Here is an 18,849-nt window from a genome sequence, read left to right as displayed (position 1 = left end):
TGACATTCAATAATACAATGTTGCCAACATTAAATTAACAAGAACACATTCTCTGTGGTTGATTGGTGAATGGGCAGCATTGCGGAAGTTGCTTCTGTTTTTCATTCGCTCAAATTTTGACATCTTTACGCGCGGTATTTAATCTATTTATCGGTATATGCTCTGTGCCAGTTATATGCTCGTTCGTGTTTCTTGTCTTACTTGATAATGATAATTATTATCGCACTCATCCAAGGTGTCTATTGATAGTACACATTTCAAGTATTATTTTCATTAAATACACATTTAACAAACATGTTCTACTTTTTACTTGTAATTTTAAGGTGAGTCCAATTGTGATATTTTCGTTAAAATAAGTGTTAAGTATGTAGTTACTATTCAAGGACCCAGTTTTTATGTAACCTTATCATCGATAAACTTGTTGTTGTAGATTTAACACAAAGTCTTGCTTATGTAGGCACTTATGATTTTCCTTTAGAAATCATGTAACTATTTTATGATTAGTAATTCAAAAAACCATAATGATACGATTCACACGCAGACACAGGGTACGGCAGATTAGATGATAATAATAATAATATAGGTACTAACTAGTTAACTCATAACGCTTCGTGATTATTATCCAAATAGTACCTATAAAAACTTGTAATATTGTAGACTTTATTGCTTTCGTCATAAAGTTTGGTTGAATTCATGAATAATACGCTTCTTGCATGGGCCGTGCCCAAGAACACCGGTATTAGGGGGCGTCCATTTACATAATATGTAATGACACGAATGTGTAATGCATAACAGTTGGGATACACTATTGATGTATATGTATAAATAACAATATAATTTGCTATTTGACGTAAAAAGTTAAGTCATCTCTGGAATAAATCTTATAATTTAATTACATATAGTGTGTCTGTCGCCGACGGCTGGTCTGATAACAGACAACGACGATTCAAAGATGATTTCTTGTTTGGAACTGCTTCGGCATCTTACCAGGTGGAAGGTGCATGGGACGCCGATGGTAAATGATTTATTTGAATGAATAAATCATCTCTTTATTGTACAGTACACCATAATAATTAAGAAATAGAAAATACAATTCATTTTATAATTTAAGTACATTATGTACCTACATAGATGAGAGTGAATCAGTGGTAGTGCAATGGTTACGACGCCCGCCTGTCATCCGAATCTATCAGCTTCGAATCCATCTTATGTCATGTAAGCTTGTTTAACAGTCTGACTAGCGTTAGTAGTTTTCATCGACCAGGGGCGACCATCAATTAAATTGCCTTACCAGGTCCATTGACTTTATAGCTACGCCACACAGTTCACGTGTATGCTAATATTATGTTAGGTGCATGATCTGGTGAACTTGCTTATGTTGTCGTCAGTCAATTCAATACATACTTTAAAATCTTGCAATTTAAAGACTCTTTTTCGGGTTTGAATGTTATTGTAAATTGAATGAAAAGCGATATTATCATTCGAATCAACCGTATTGTGGCTAAAATGGTTTGTAACTGCATGGAACTATTTAAAGTAAAAAAATATGTATGCAAAATTTCAAGAAGATTGGTTGAGTAGATAGAACTTAATAGGTAACAAATAAACAAACATAGGTACTTTCGCATTTATAATATTAGTTTTTTTTACCAAATTTTTAGGTAAAAGCGAAAGCATATGGGACAGATACGTACACAGCCGTCCAAAACTCAGTCCGGATGGTGACGTGGCCTGTGATTCTTACCATCAGATCTCCAGAGATGTTCAGATGTTGAGGGAACTGGGTGTGGACTTCTATAGGTTCTCCATAGCTTGGACAAGGGTGTTACCCTCAGGTATAATTGTTTACTTCCTGCACACTAGCGCCATCTCATATTTTTATTATTATTTTTTTTTATATAAAAGCGAAAATTATTTAACAGATTATGCCACACTAGATAAAGAATTATAATAATAGTATTAGAAGTAGTATTTCAAGATAATTTTTCATCATACATTTTTTAGTGAAAAATATTAAAAAAAATCTGTAAAACAAGCTCTGTATTACGATGTCGAACATTAGCTGCATATAATCTTTATTTCGGGACATTCATAAACAGCGAGCTCGAAATTTTTAACGTATATCACGCTTCTTTGCCGTCAGAGACTAAAGCTATCACTATATTATTAAATAACACCTTAACAAAACAATTCTTACAGGATTCCCCAACAAAATTAAAGAAAAAGGCTTACAGTACTATCACAATTTGGTTGACGAGTTATTGAAATACAACATACAGCCTATGGTCACTCTTTACCACTTTGATCTTCCTCAAAGCCTCCAGGACTTGGGTGGCTGGACTAACCCACTATCCATCACCTGGTTTGAAGACTACGCAAGAGTTATCTTTGAAAATTTCGCAAGCAAAGTCCCACATTTTATTACTATAAATCAGCCCAATACTGTATGTGTCGATGGGTATGGAGGGGATAACTTTGCACCAGGGATCAATTCGCTTGGAGTGGGAGACTACTTGTGTGTGAAACATGTAATGTTGGCTCATGCAAAAGCGTATAGATTGTATGAAAAGGAATTCAAAACAAAACATCAAGGTGAGTATTTTGTAATTACAATAATATATCTTTTATGAAATTTGGTCGCAAATGTGCTAGCAATAGTCCCAAATGGTAAGTGATGGTAAGTGCACTTAAGTGCATTCCTGGGCAGCAAAACTCATGAGTTCCGCTGCCCAGGAATAACGCAATATAAGATGCAACACAGAACCTTGTAGGCTTTTTAAAAATCACAAAACGCGACGCGAGTGCACGAACATTGCGTGGTTTGTATGAGAGCTTTTATTCACCGTAATAAAAACCCAGCAATGTATGCAGAATCTGCTAAAGTTCGGCGAACTGCATCGCCATAATGCATAGCAGATAATAGACACGTTTCTTGAAGATTTACAAATAGTAAAGTAAATTTTGAATGATTTTAACAGAGTGTAATAGCATGTGTGAACAAAATGGTTCGAATATACATATGAACATTATGGATAAAAGCATATTTTTCAGGATCTGTGGGAATAGCAATATCAGTGAATTGGATAGAGCCTATCAACAATCAAACGGAAAACGTGGAGGCTGCCGAGGTCGCTAGAGAATTTTCTGTAAGTTGTAGAAGTGATGATGATGATATAAATAAATATAAATAAATATAAATAAATATAAATATATACGGACAAATCACACAGATTGAGCTAGCCCCAAAGTAAGTTCGAGACTTGTGTTATGGGATACTAACTCAACGATATTATATTTTATAACAAATACATATATAGATAAACATCCAAGACCCGGGCCAATCAGAAAAAGATCATTTTCCATCATGAGCCGACCGGGGATCGAACCCGGGACCTCTCGGTTCAGAGGCAAGCACTTTACCACATCAAGGTCGTCAAATGATGATAATTATGATGTAGTAGTAATGGAACACACAAGCTCATATCCTCCGTAACGGGCTAAATTAGTTAAACCAGATGATGAATCACTACAAACTGATAGAGCCGAGAACCGGATGGTGAGGTGACCGGCACCACTTGAGCAATGGGAACATGCTCTAATGTGAATGGCAAAGACAAAATATGATAAAGAGAAAAGATTTATATTTTTTTGTTTGTAAGGAATAACCTCAAAAACTACTGGGCCGATTTAAATGAAATTTGACACAGAGATAGACGAAACCTTTTGGAATGACATAGGTTAAATTTTTTATAATGGTTTTTATTTATGATTTATTCTATAAATTGAGACTATGATTTAAGATGTACCTATTTTCTTTTTATACATTTTTCAATTATTTCCAGATTGGCTTATACGTAAATCCAATATGGTCAAAAGAAGGGGATTTCCCGGCTCTAGTCAAAGAGAGGGTTGCCGCCAAAAGCAAAGAACAAGGGTTCTTAACATCTCGTCTGCCTACCTTTACTCCTGAAGAGAAGGACTTGCTGAAAGGTAATATTTTATTATTCTCTTTCCCATGAGGGTAGACAGAAATGGTATTTTAACCCTTCGACCGCGGAAGCGAAATTTCAAAATGACAAATCAACGCAGGTCACTTGAAGTTGTTAAATAATAATCAAAACTAGGTACTGTTCGACATTACAGCTTTTTCTTTTAAAATTGCAGATTTTTTTTTCAGTCCAGGAACTTAACATGATATGATAAATGAGCATAAAATTTGAACTATCCATACTAATGATATAAAGAGAAAATATTTATAGTTTTGTTGTATGTAAAGTCAAAAACTCCTGGATCTATATTGATGAAATTTTGCACAGAGATAGACGAAACGTTCAGAAGTCTTACCTAGACTAGACTTCCGGAGCCTACTTACTAGTTAATAATAAATTATGTTCCTTACAGGCTCATCAGACTTCCTGGGCATGAACCACTACACCACAGGTCTGGCCCAACCCAGCGCTGCAAAGTATCCCTCCCCATCATTTCTGGACGACATGAGTGTGGACTTCACTCAGAGTTTGGATTGGGTTCAGGGTACTTCTCCTTGGTTAAAGGTAGGTACACCGTTCTATAGTCATAAATCGGACACTATCAATCAAGATTTAGATTTATCTTGATATTACTTACTAGCTTTTGCCCGCGGCTTCGCTCGCGTTTTTTTCACTGTATAAGCGGAATATATATGATTTTCACACAACTCAACTTTCACGCCCCATTTGGGGGTCGATTCGAATAAAAGAGTGTGGTGATCTTTAACTACATGCATACCAAGTTTTATCAAAATCGGTTCACCTGCTTAGCTGTGAAATCGGAACAGACAGAGAGACTTTCGCATTTATAAGTATGGATAATGAAAATTTTCAGAGCGCCCCATTCGGCCTATACAAATCGTGCCTCTACCTAAACAAGCAATACGGCTACCCCACCATCATTATAACTGAACATGGCTGGTCCACAAACCTCGGCCGAAAAGACCCCAGTCGGGTGGACAACTTGAGGGCTTACCTCACAGCATTACTGTTTGCGATTGAAGACGGGACCGTTGTGAAGGGTTACACGGCGTGGAGCTTGATGGATAACGTCGAGTGGGGCGCTGGAGTCAGGTGGGATTTTTCATTCATTTCATAAAAAATATATTTTTTTTTTTCAACATAGCCATGTTATTCGTAAAAAGTTAAAACGTAGTTCTTTTTTCATGTTCTGTCAATGTCAAATATTGTAAACATAGCTTCAGCTTTATGCTTTGAGAAAACTTGAGACAAAATTTCATTCAAAACACTACTTTATAGAAAAACTATTTCTAAATATAAACTCAAATAGAGAAAAAAAACAATTGAAAATAATTTACGCACCACCATGATCAAGAAAAGAAAATGCACCAGCAATGTCAGATTTTGACGCCCCTTAATCTCTTCTTTCCGGGTTATTGCCCCCTTTTCATTTTATAATAATACGCCCCTTTGTCTACACCGCAGTACTGGAATTATTGTGTATTGTGGGTTCAAATTAAAATGGAACAAGCTGCAATCTTATTTCAAAATTTCTATTTACTTTTCTAGTGAACGATTCGGCCTGTACGAAGTGGATTTCAACTCGCAGAACAGACATCGTTCACCCCGTGTCTCTGCCCACGTCTACAAGAGAATCATAGAGCAGAGAGTTGTGGAAGACACTTGGAGACCGACCAGTTTGAAAATGGAAGTGTCTACGAGAAGAACGGGGAAGAACAAGTCGGAGTTATAATTTGCGTAATGCGTGTTCACGAAAATAAACGCACTCCCTCACGCATTACGCATTGGTTTTAATTCCTACCCAGTTACACAGATTTTATATTACACAGTTCTAGATTTACAGAGTTTTTATGCCAGTTCCACACTCCAAATTATGTTATACATACACTACATACATACACTTATAATTATTATTACTACTTTTTTTCTTGTTGTCCATAAAAGTAATGATTCCTGTGCACGGTATTTGCCCTACGAACAACGCCATCTAGAGCATGGAAGTTTACTAGCGGTATTACCGCCACCTAGTAGTTTCTTTAGAAACTACGATCATAGTGAAAAGCAAAGCCAGTAGTTTGTAGCTTGTGAGAAATAACTATAAATATAAAGATTGACGAGAAAAAGTGCCTGTGAATGTCTAATTTCTGAATAAATGATTTGAATTTGAATTTGCCATTTTCAATACTTCGTTTTGATACCGAAACTTGCGTAGAGATGGCGTGTATTTATAATATACACTGTTCTAACCACCCGATAGATGGCGTTAGTTCGCCTTTAACTTTTTTCATAGTTGATGCACGTATAGGACTTTAACATAATATAGTCGATCAACGTCAATACCTAAGTACCTATGCAGCAGGCTCTATTACAAGTTAGGTATTTAGAGGTATTAAATAAATGTAATTAATTTAAACTACCTACCTATTACGTGTATGTAACGTAAATACTACGTTTACGTCTACCCCGTATTAAGACGTGATACTGCATCCCTGTTTAAAGTACATAAGCGTACTTATTTTAATTTATCGAAAGTTTAAATTAAATTTCCCTTTTTGCGAAATTCATAAAAACTATTCGGTATACCTAAATAATATAAGTATAAAAAAATGCGAATAATTAACATGTAACATATTTTAGTTAGAATTAATTAAAACGTATGTACCTACCTCAACGACATCAACCAACATGACGGCTAAAACACTGGGTCAAAAAAGTGCTCTATCTATGAAAAGCGAATTTAAAATATCAACTATCGATTATCAATAAAAAAAAGTCGAAAAGACTCGCCGCCAATCTAAAAAGCGAAATGAATAGTAACAATGTAGGTACCTACTCAAAATTCCTTTTCATGCCAAACAAAAATAATACATAATAAACGTCTATGACGGCATAATATGTGATCCAATTTTTACACTCATTATTTTCGGTATTTAGACGCACTCCTGTGCCATTGAAAAAAAATAAACAAAGCCATAGACAAGAGAAAAAACGCGGTAATCCTCAAACAAACGCCGCGGGTGGCGCTATACAATAAACAATTACTACCATTTACTACTAAAATACACAAAATCTACAATTACTGCCAAAATGGACTTTATTATGGCAGGTTAAGGTATATTTTCGTGGTTTCAGTAGCTTTTGGATAAATCAATGAGGCGTGATAGCTACCTACAGCTTTGTAAGTGTTTATAAGGGAGAGAAATCGGATCATCTTGATTCGCTCTGGTAAGAGGTCTAATTTGAAGTGCGGATAATGCTTTAGCTGGTATACAAACGAAATAGTAGTAGAATAGGCAGCAGACTTAGTTTTGAAATTGAAATATTACCCGCGGCTTCGCCCGTGGGAAACTATTTCCCGGAATAAAAACGTCCTTTTCCGTACACTTAAATATGTATGAGAATTTTCAAGAAGATTGGTTGAGTAGATACAAACAAATAAATAAATAAATAATAAATAATTATATTAGGACAAATCACACATATTGAGCTAGCCTCAAAGTAAGTTCGAGACTTGTGTAAATGATTCAAGTATGTAAAAACTTTCCATATTTGAAGCACATTGGGGGTAACTGAGGCAAGGCAAAGTGTATGTGTAAATAAACAAACAGACAAAATGTAACGCAATGCAGCAGGGTAGGGGGAGGCGGGGGGTGCGAGGGGATGGCAAGATGCTTTTATTGCATTTGCCGTGTGTGAAATATGTATGCGGTGATGTGACATACTCATATTGGTGGTAAGTGATATGGAATAAGATTCTATTTATTTTATTCAATTTCACATCTCGCCAATTCTTCTCCTCAATAACTTCAATTGCATAATTCATCTTTAACAGCCATGGGTCATGCCTGGCCCATTGCTCAGTCGTGCTCCGTTGAGACGGCGCTGTACAGTCAACGACACATCAACCTGCCCAAATTCATTGCAAACTCACAATATATCTATGTTTACAATATTACAAGAAAGTAAAGAATGAACTATGCATGAATTTAACAAGTAAGATATTACAATATTGAGTCAGTCACGGTCGAACATAAGTATAAAACAGATTATATAATAATAATGAGCGGCGAGTCACCACCTGCCGCTGAATAGCCAGTTATCATGATTATGGCAGGTGACCGAACTCTTTGCAATAGCCCATTCTCAGTCCATCCAAATTTCATTCTATAGACCAGTACTTCTATCCATCATTCTGCAATAGTTCACACTCCCGCCGAGACCTGATCATGGGCATATAATTTTATTGGTGTATCCGGGAGTGGGTTATGGCGGGAGACTTACACAACATCAAAACTCTACGTGTTGGATCCATATCCCCACGCAAGCCTCTCAAAGGACTGGACTTACAGAGGAGATACATAATAATAATAATAAATTACAAATGAAATAAATCGAAACAAAAAAAGTCTCTCTCCGTACATTCCGACGCCGTCTCCCTGATATAATAACGTACCCCGACTCTGCCCACATCTCACCCCCTGACAATCCCTCAAAACTTCAACCCCTAAGAAATCCGCTAAGTAGCGCTCCTTATACTATCACGATCTTGATCTTTTTGTCTGTTTGTCTGTCGAAAACTTAGTTAAAATGCTATTATAATACGTTGAAGAGGCTAAGGTCGTATAAATATTGTTTTAAGCCGTTTATTCGTAGCGTCTTTTTTCATAAAATAAAACGTTATATTATTTTATAAAAAAGCGAGCCGGAGCCGGAACCGTAATGGCCGTTAGCCGAGCGAATCCGGGGCTGAAATTATAATAAATGATTATATCTACACCTTAACCTTTCTTAGGAATCACAAAAACACCCCCACATCAACAATACCTTGTGTAGTTTTAAAGATCTAAGCATAATAGGAAAATATAGGAAATAGAGGAAAGTGATTTTGTTTATATACTATGTAGTGAAGAGACTGTGACCTAGTATATCTTAAATTACATTAAAATCGGCTTAGCGGTCGTGACAGACAGACCTTCGCTTTTATAATTTAAATAGGTATGGACTACAAAATTGCCATTCTGTCCAATCATATTCGAAATGTCAGATACCTTTAGGCGACTTGAACAAAATCTGCCATCAATGTTAGCAGCACACAACGATAATAAAAAATAAATAATTCGAAATATGAATGTGAATAGTGTGCAAGCAAGCGACTACCAACATTGAAATAAAAATACAATATTCTCAAGCACACCCGGGGCATACCGCAAGCGTCTTTACAACAGGCAAATCCAATTTTCTAATAGCTAGTATTATTACCTGGTATCATATGAAAATACCTTTCTCTTTGATCATATTTCCCCCATGGCGGGAATTCTTTTATATTGTACAAAGAACGAGTAGGAAGTACCTTTTGACGCCAAATATGTTTCTTTAAAATGTTCACTTATTTCGTTGGGATGTGCAGTGGAAACGTATCTCTTCTTCATAGTCGTATTCTTCAATTCAACTTATCTTCACCACCGCTTTGGAAAAGTATGGTATTGTTGATATTATTAAATACTAGTTTTTAATCGCGGATTCGGCCGCACGAATTTACTATGGGAAATTGTATTTTTCCCGAAATGAAATTACTGACGTTTCGTTCTCCGCGCTAGAAAGAAAGAAAACATTTATTTGCCAAAAACAAAAAAATATGTAGATCAAAATTATATATAACTGACTACACCCCGTGGCTTCGCTCCCCTGGGAATTGCGAGATAAAAAGTACCCTATGTGTTATTCCAGGTTATATTCTAGTCGTGTACCAAATTTCATAAAAATCCGTTCAGTAGACTGTGAAACAGTATCTAAGAAACATACGAGTACACACATCCTCAAAAACTTTCGCATATTAGTCTATTAGTAGGATATCAACAAATTTCGTAATTTTGAGCTGAGTTTTGGTGTGTAATATATTTTGAAATTACCTTAATCTGTCTTCTAACCTATACGATGCCCGATGACGATAACCTATATGTTTTTTTTTCTTCATTATTAGGTTTTATAGCTTTGTACTTAGTTACAATCGCATATTCTATGCTTATTTAGTTAATATGTTATATGTAGTTCAATGCAAGTGATGTTTGTCTATAAGCGATTGTGCAATTAGCTTTAGATTGGTGAATGTAGAAATGGGTAAAGGTATTGTTGTAACAATTGTTGACAAACTTAATAAATAAATAAATAAATATACGAAGTACAGCAAACACATATAATTCAACCACAATTTGAGCCACAATAAATGATTTGACGGATTGTAAAAACGCCACAATTGCGTAAGTAGTCTTACTAAGTAAGTACCCAACAATGCTTTGTCGGCTACAGACTACTAGGGACAACAAAAGAAATAAGTGTTACTTTTTTTAAATGCAACTTGAATTATGCCCGCGTGTCCGTCGGATCCCACCTTTCTTGATAATCTTATTGATGTATTGTTAAGATCTTAATATTGGGCAGCTTTTAACCGACTTTCAAAAGCTGGTTCTCAACTTATCTTCGAAAAGAATCAAATTTTCCTCGTTATTACTCCTATCAAACATTTCAGTTGTCACTAAAAATATATTCTTGATTGGTTTATAGAAATAATTAATGGGGCCGTAATATTTTGCGACACAAAGTTGTTAACTAACGCAGGAGACATCGATTGCCAGACCATTTTAAAGAGTTTTTCGTCGTTTAACTAGACTTAATTCTTGACTCGACGCCCAGGACATAACCCAATAGCAACACTTATTTTTGTCATATAATATTTATTTATTTTCTGTTATTGCTTATCGTTCATTTCAATAGCTCTCTCATAATTCTAAATACTTAAAATTCCTTGAATTATGCAACGAACACGCCATTGTTACACTCTGTTACCATTGCTTACTGAAGTATGTTAATACGATCAACTTAAAGGACCTTTTATCCAGTGGGACCCGCACTGTAAGATGTTTGTGTGGATTTATTCATAATTATTTTACGATTGACCGAGTTTCGGATGGTCCCGTGAATAGGTTTAATGGATTAAGCATTTGTGTGGTAGATCGGCGGGCTACTGAGACATGAAGTAGGTGCCTATTAAATTTTAGGTTATTTTTATGTTTTTGAGATAATTTTGACGCTAATGGTCATCGAAATAGTAGGTAAATACTTAGGGCATATAACGTTCTTGGCAATGGTTAATTAAATAAATGCCGTTTTCGAGGTTTCTTATTTTAAATCCATATAAGAGTAGTGTACTACCTGAATAAATTAATTCAGAAGAAAATAATATTTTATCTAAGTTAATATTTTACATTACTCTGTAAGTACAAAGTATGAATGTAGTATAAAATCGAATGATTCTGTAGCGATATACGACGATCTGATGAAATTTTGACGACATCGGTAGCGTAGTGGTAAAGTTCTTGCCACTGAACCGAGAGGTTCCGGGTTCGATCCTCGGTCGGGTCATGATGGAAAATGATCTTTTTCTGGTTGGCCCGGGTCTTGGATGTTTATCTATATATGTATTTGTTATAAAATATATAGTATCGTTGAGTTAGTATCCCATAACACAAGTCTCGAACTTACTTTGGGGCTATCTCAATCTGTGTGATTTGTCCCAATATAAAAAAAATTAAATGAAAAAGAATTAGATACTTAGGTCCCTACATTAAATCGACATGGAATGTGACATGGAGTTTAGAAATTCAATATTAGGTACTTACTATTCATGATGGTCTCCTAATCTGTACTTAAAGAAAGATACATTAAGTGTAAATATTCATTGAAAAAGTGATGCAATGTTTACTAACTTATTTGAAACTCACTCGACTTTATAAAACATTCGAAAACACAGCATTCGCTCTGACGCACAATCACAAAACACTTGGCTGTATATCGCGATTCCAGCGACAGCATTCTATTTAAAACTCGCGATCAATGACAGTTTTTTTCCCTGTCAAATAATGGCGCGGATTCAATGACATTTTCTTTTTAATTTTCAAAAGTAGAATACGTCGTGATCAGTATCAGTGTTGCAAGAAACACTTTCGGTGCTATTATTTTGTAACATTATAGGTTTGTTTGAGGGATTGAGTGAATGTTTTTGTTTGTGTTAAGAGGATTCCCGCCGATCGGGGACAATCGCTAATAAGAATGCTTTTCGGATTAACCTTTTTGTTGAAAGCAAGATTTTTACCGATGACAGTAAGACAAATAAAGGAAACTGAGATGTGTTTAAGAATTTATATTCATGATATTTTTTTAACGTTGAGATGGTAACGTAAGATTACACTCTAGCACCAAATAAGTTTTACATTGAAACATAAGATAATAAAGTATAGATTGTGAAGTGTAGGTTAGGATTTTTACTGACTAGATTTTGTTGTCTTGTTTTACATTTAAACATAGATATACAAGCTATGTGTTATTATACATTTTGTACTTATGTATACTATGTAATAATGTGCAATAAATTATTGTTGTATTGTTTTACATGTAGGAATTTAGAAAGGGGCGTCAACACGGTACCTTAATGGGTAATTATTTTCTCTCCTTATTTCCTATCTTTTCTCTCTTCTTTCCTCTCTTTTTAAAGCATTTTTAACAATTTTCTCATATCAGTTTTCATAGGTAATTACTTACATACATTGACAATAGGAAAACAACTGAAAAATATAATATTTATCGAAATTCATACAGAAAAATTTATGCAAGTAGATATTTGACGACCTCGGTGGCGCAGTGGTAAAGTGCTTGCCTCTAAACCGAAAGGTCCCGGGTTCGATCCCCGGTCGGGTCATTATGGAAAATGATCTTTTTCTGATTGACCCGGGTCTTGGATGTTTATCTATATATGTATTTGTTATAAAATATAGTATCGTTGAGTTAGTAGCCCATAACACAAGTCTCGAACTTACTTTGGGGCTAGCTCGATCTGTGTGATTTGTCCTAATATATATATACATTAGGACAGACCACACACACCTACTATTTTCTAAATATACAGTCGAATAAAAAAGTTCACCCTATAGGCTCCCCTTTTATATTAATTATGTAGTTACTCTGGCAGATTGTGTTGCAATTATGTAAACGTGTGCCACGTATCAATTAGGAAGTGGCAGTCATTATTTTAAAGTACAGGTAAATCAAGAGCTATCGCTGCACACCGAATGCATCGCATCACGCGTGACATCCTTATCCTCACATATTATAAAACAAAGTCCTCAGCCGTGTCTGTCTGTCTGTTCGCGATAAACTCAAAAACTACTGCATGGATTTTCATGTGGTTTTCACCAATATATAGTGTGGTTCCTGGGGAAGGTTTAGGTGTATAATTTATTGAGTTTTTAACCGAGCGAAGCCGGCACGTGTCGCTGGTAAATTATATTTCTCACATTAACATAGTTAAACCATGATTTGCAAACTGAGAAATTATATTTATATTAAAGGGATATATTTTGATTAAGGGAAAATTCTTTAAAAATCAAAAATTGTACATTTTTTTGGTAATAAAGTTAAATAAATAAATCTTGGATGTTGGAAATATAGTATCGTTGAGTTAGTATCCCATAACACAAGTCTCGAACCAAATTTGGGGTTAACTCAATTAGCGTGATTTGTCCTAATATATTCATTTATTTATTATATATAAAAAAAAACAATAAACCAACCCTAATCGTTACAAAATCAAAGTTTCAATTACTCTTTCCCACGAAAAATCCGACCATAGACTATACCATAGAGTAACAAAGAGCGACATTTCTGTAGAGCACTCAATCCACTCAGAGGTAGGACACGGTAGAGGGCCGACACGCGGCTCCCATTAGTGAACGTAATTTAATAAAACGCATGCAGCCGCGTGCGGAACTTGTGTTTTGTTAAGTAAGGGTGGATTTTTTTAGTCGCAATTAATTTTATGTTCAGCCATTAGGAGCGATGGATCATGATATGGTTATCTCGATGTGGCCGAATTTATTTTTTTGAGCTTAATAAGTTACTAATGCCGAAGTAAGTATATTATTTGACACCATGATTATAAAAATCGACAAAACAAGAAAAATTGTGAAGATTTGTGAAGACTTTCTTCTTCTTCATAGTCGTATTCCTCATGGCTGAGGGTCGTGGTTATTACGTGGAATGAAACACACACAACAACTTTCTTGGCATTATGAATGGAGTGGATTGCCATTGCCTTCTCCATTCCACACACAAGTTAATAAGAATCAACCAGTGTGCAGGTTTCCTCGCGATGTTTTCCTTCACCGGACTTTATGATTCTATAAATCAATAAAAAGGAAAAAAAACCCGAGGTGGCTCTCTAAATAAATAAAATAAATGAGTTTGTTTGAAATTCCAATTTCAATTTGATTCCAACGGCGCCGCCAACGTGAGTGTATCCTATTTTATTTATTGTCAATTTGAGGTTATATCCTCGAACACATGACCGAAGCATCGAGTGTAAAATAGTTTTATTATGACAATATATTTAACTGTGGCAGGATAGGGAAGGGTGGAGATAGATCTTTTTATTTTTTAATAGCGACCCGCCCCGGCTTCGCACGGGTGCAATATTATGCATGTTATATACCTATATATAAACATTCCTCTTGAATCACTTTTTCTATAAAAAAAACCGCATCAAAATCCGTCGGGTAGTTTTAAAGATCTAAGCATACCTGGGGACAGACAGACAGCGGGAAGTGACCTTGTTTTATGTCTAATATGAAATGGAATTGGTAGATATTATTATTTTTGTAAAGCGACATAATTTACGGAGGGTTAATTTGGCGTAAGTTGTTTGTCTATGGTAAGCAAATGTAGTACGGTATTCAACTTTTAAGGATTTATATGTATAAGTTTAACGTGTCTGCGTATCTGTATGTCTGTCCGTGGCAAAAACGATTTTGAACTAGTTTTATTATTATACAGTGTACAAAGGGATATACACGGGTCACCTTGATCTCACGGAGTAGACAGAGCCGAGATTCGCGAAACCCGAAGGCCACGTTTAGCTGGACTGTTGGTCTATCAACCAAATTCTGAAATAGTGACAGGTTTTGTCACTTTTTGACATTTTTCATTTGAATTATACAATTTGGAAGACGAGCGACTGGCAAATCCTATGTTTTCCTTTCTATACCTATATAGAACAATTTTCTTTGATTAAACTTATATTATTGAAATTGTTCTTTATACCGCAGCATTCCATCTCTTACACTTTACCAGCAAGTAAGTAATAAAAAACAAAATAATATAAATAAATTTTGCGCCAACTGGAAAACGCAAGACAGTGAAAGTAAATTTGAAAATGGAACAAACGCGACCGCCAATGGTGTGAGGTCTCGGGGGGCCGCCGGCCAATCAGAACGCTGATGTTTTCGCGCGCTGAATTTTTATTAGCCGGATAATAACGCGCCATTTTGTGACAGCTTCCCTTTTTTGGGATTCCGTTCGAATACATTCAAAATTGGATTGTCTAATATTGACATGATATTATTTAAAAGAAGGAGATAAATAACCACAGCAAATAATATTCGGCTACGTGATGGGAATATCAAATAAAAAAAGGATTTCTTCACGCGCCTCTAATATAGTGCAGTTGCCATCAAGTCAAATCATTAACTTTTTTCCATGTGTCAAAAACGTGACGTCACAAATGTTGGAGGCACAAAGCGTTGCAATTAACTAAAACATCTAAAATGCGATTTTATTATCGTGTTATATTATGTAAAATAACGTTAAATTTATACCCAAGCCAACTATTGGAAACAGCAACACGCAAATTGAAGCTTAGCTGTATACCTATTGAACCACTTTTACTAGACTTTTTGTTTGAAATAAGAGAATAAAATGGATTTAAGCATAAATAGAAACAAGAAGTTTCATCAACTAATTAATTTAATTTACCTACTTATGTGTAAACTTTTTCAATCGAGCGAAAAATCAAAAAATCTATTCCCTATTTCATGTTAAATGTTACAGATTCGTTTTGGTCCATGCTATAGTATGTCTACTTAACATTTATATATTATCTTAGCTATAAGGAGTACTGAACCCTTTACATGCCACAATCACTCTTGACCGATTTTCCCATTTCGAGTGGAAGCCGCGCGAGATGAAAACGAGTCAATTTCACGCTACGCTCTCGATTCTATTCGATTCGCTATTTCGCTTATCCGTTTTTTCATACTCGATTGTGAACAATGTATTTATGTGCACCTTAATATTTTATATCGATTGTAAAAAGTATATTATGCGTTCCTGACAATGAGATGGGTATTTTCTATGATATTTTGAGGTTTAAAGATAATTTACGTAGTTTACTAAACGCTTCTATCACTGCATTACTCTGTCGGATGACTGCTAGGAAAGCCCTACACCGATATTAAAAAAAAAATAAAACATATTTTTAGCTAAAATACGTCCTATCACTATCGCACTTTAAATAATATTTGAAAATAGCTGTTGCTGTAAATTTTCCACGGAAACAGTAATTTTTCCGAGATGAAATGTCCTCTACTCCTCTTTCCATACTTCAAACTACACGTATGTAAAATTTCAACAAGATTAGTCGAGTAGACAGAGCGTGAAGAGGTAACAATCTTACTTTACTTGACGACCTCGGTGGCGCAGTGGTAAAGTTCTTGCCACTGAACCGAGAGGTCCCGAGTTCGATCCCCGGTCGGGTCATGATGGAAAATGATCTATTTCTGATTGGCCCGAGTCTTGGATGTTTATCTATATATGTATTTGTTATAAAATATAGTATCGTTGAGTTAGTATCCCATAACACAAGTCTCGAACTTACTTTGGGGCCAGCTCAATCTGTGTGATTCGTCCTAATTTATTTATTTATTTTACATTTATAATATTAGATAGAATTAGAATTGATAGGGTGAGAAACACAGATGTACATGCCAAAACCCGGATCATTGACGTGGGCGCCAAGACAGCAAGGCTCTAGTGGAATTGGGCGGGGCATGTTTGTCGAATGCCGCCAGAGAGATGGACACAGATAACCACAAATTGGGTGGCAACCTGGCTCAGTATGCCCAGCAGTGCCCAGCATGGGGACATAAAATAAATTAGGCTATAAAAAAAAGGATTCGGATTGACAGAAAGAGCCTAAACGTAATATTTAGTTTGTTGGGCTAGGCTGGGCTTGGGTTATAGTATTAGTATTTTTTAAACCCCAAAGTGAACTAACTAAGTAGTTGAAAACGACAGCTATGACGCCATTTTGATACAATTTTATTTGCCAACTCGCTAAAACTGTTAGCGGGTAGAAAAGCAAAGTTTCGAGTTGGCAACTCTCGCCACTTTTTTCTTTGATGATACAAAAAATAGGGTTGAGTTGAGAATAAGGGTCAATTTAAGGGCGTTAATTGTTTGAAAGCCTGGAAGTTATATCTACTTATCTAGTTCGCTGTTTGTTTTTGGTGGCTTATTCTCATCAAATAATTGTATTTTTTTGGAAGTATTTGTCAATCAATGTGTACAATTCACTTAATAAGTAGTTCTATTCATATTATTATAATTAAACATTTAATAAAACAATTAGAATGAAACAGTGTCTCCATAGATTTTTTAATAATTATTTTACCAAAAAAAAGCTCTTAAATAAAACAAAAAAATAAATAAATCATGTTGTTACTCCACTATTGGTTTCATTTGTAAATGATCTAAAGTCCTATTAACAGTTAACTAAATAAGAGATTTCTTCTTCCTTCAAGTTTTACATCTATGCTGTTCTGAAAAAATCTAATATTTATTTTCGGGATCGGCCCGGTTCGTTCTTAACCGTGGTTCTTAAGTGCCAGAACGTTATAACCTGGGTCACAGATTATATAATAGTTCCTAGCACCTGGGTTATCTCTCTCTCTAATCTGAAGGTTGTCCGAATCCCTTTCCTTCTGGTCACTTTTCTCCCCCACTTTACATGAACTCCAGACCGCATCAGCAAACAAATTCTTTGACGACATCCAGCCAGCATCTCTTGGAAGCTACTGTGAAAAAAAATACAAGAAATTCAACATTTAAAAATTTAAATCCCGAATCCAGTCGAATGAAACGCAGCCGTTCAAAAACTCTTGGCGCTCGACGGTGGCTGTATGGCGAGTTTCCTTGCCTCGCGGCTGTGACACGCTAATTACCCCCAGCCTTTCCGTTTCCGGTTCCGAGTGCTACGATCAACGGGTTGCTAGTGAGGGGCGAGACTCTTTGCCTTGCCTTGTTTTTAAACTGTGTGTAATTTTGATATATATTTATCCAAATATATAACAAAATTACACACATAATAATCCTATTATGATAGGTTTTAAGATATTAAGGTTTGTTATAATAACAAGAATATGTCAGTACTTATTTATACTTTTTAAAAATCATATGAAATTATTAATAAGTATTAAGCTGAATTAACCCTTTAATAAAACATATTGCTTTGTTGCGTTTGTGCTAAATATCTACGAAACCTAAGAAAGGAATCTTCTTTGTTTCATCCACAGATAAAAATAAATGTATTTCGATTATTTTAATAAACTAGTGTCATACCGCACCTTGTTTTCAGGTTCTACACTGGCCAAAACATCAATTTTAAAAATTCGAATTAGGAATGACGCCTCCACGACGCTTCCCTGAATATTTGAATACTGAATACCTACGAGCCAGTGATGCGGAGCGAAAAATGAAAAATATTTCTATGCAATTTATTTCCTTGGAGACGGGAACATTAATTTTTGAATAATATTTTCGTTAAGAAATGTAGATATAACACTATTTCATTAGTCGAATCTTTTGATGGGTTAATTATATAATAATTTCGTCAGTATCAAGGCTGAATATATAATTATTGCCAAAAATAAATAAAGTAAGTATTATTTTGGTATCC

The 18,849-nt window shown here is 35.2% G+C and overlaps 1 protein-coding gene across 2 annotated transcripts; it reads left to right on the top strand.

Annotated features, from left to right (window-relative positions):
- Positions 1-166: 166 nt before the first annotated feature.
- Positions 167-5,790, top strand: LOC128680551 (myrosinase 1-like). Of its 2 annotated transcripts, XM_053763774.2 has the most exons (9): positions 167-323; positions 903-1,015; positions 1,662-1,835; positions 2,200-2,592; positions 3,052-3,146; positions 3,843-3,990; positions 4,402-4,553; positions 4,864-5,102; positions 5,559-5,790. In XM_053763774.2, exons 1-9 carry the CDS (start codon positions 295-297, stop codon positions 5,740-5,742), a joined length of 1,527 nt encoding a protein of 508 aa, XP_053619749.1. In that variant the 5' UTR covers positions 167-294; the 3' UTR covers positions 5,743-5,790. The 2 variants fall into 2 exon arrangements, with proteins under 2 accessions (XP_053619749.1, XP_053619750.1); XM_053763775.2 differs by lacking the exon at positions 903-1,015 and having other exon boundaries at positions 186-323.
- Positions 5,791-18,849: the final 13,059 nt, after the last annotated feature.

The sequence above is a fragment of the Plodia interpunctella genome, chromosome 24, assembly GCF_027563975.2.
Source record: "Plodia interpunctella isolate USDA-ARS_2022_Savannah chromosome 24, ilPloInte3.2, whole genome shotgun sequence".
In the NCBI taxonomy this organism is placed as follows: Eukaryota; Metazoa; Arthropoda; class Insecta; order Lepidoptera; family Pyralidae; genus Plodia; species Plodia interpunctella.
The sequence above is the reverse complement of the archived record's forward strand: the minus strand, read 5'-3'. Positions and strand labels throughout refer to the sequence as shown.

What these genes read in the sequence shown, in the direction of transcription:
- LOC128680551 (XM_053763774.2), top strand. Translation starts at nt 295, where the DNA reads ATGTTCTACTTTTTACTTGTAATTTTAAG. An exon ending in AGGTGCATGGGACGCCGATG is followed by an intron (nt 1,016 to 1,661) that starts GTAAATGATTTA and finishes CCAAATTTTTAG; the next exon opens with GTAAAAGCGAAAGCATATGG. An exon ending in AGAGAAGGACTTGCTGAAAG is followed by an intron (nt 3,991 to 4,401) that starts GTAATATTTTAT and finishes TGTTCCTTACAG; the next exon opens with GCTCATCAGACTTCCTGGGC.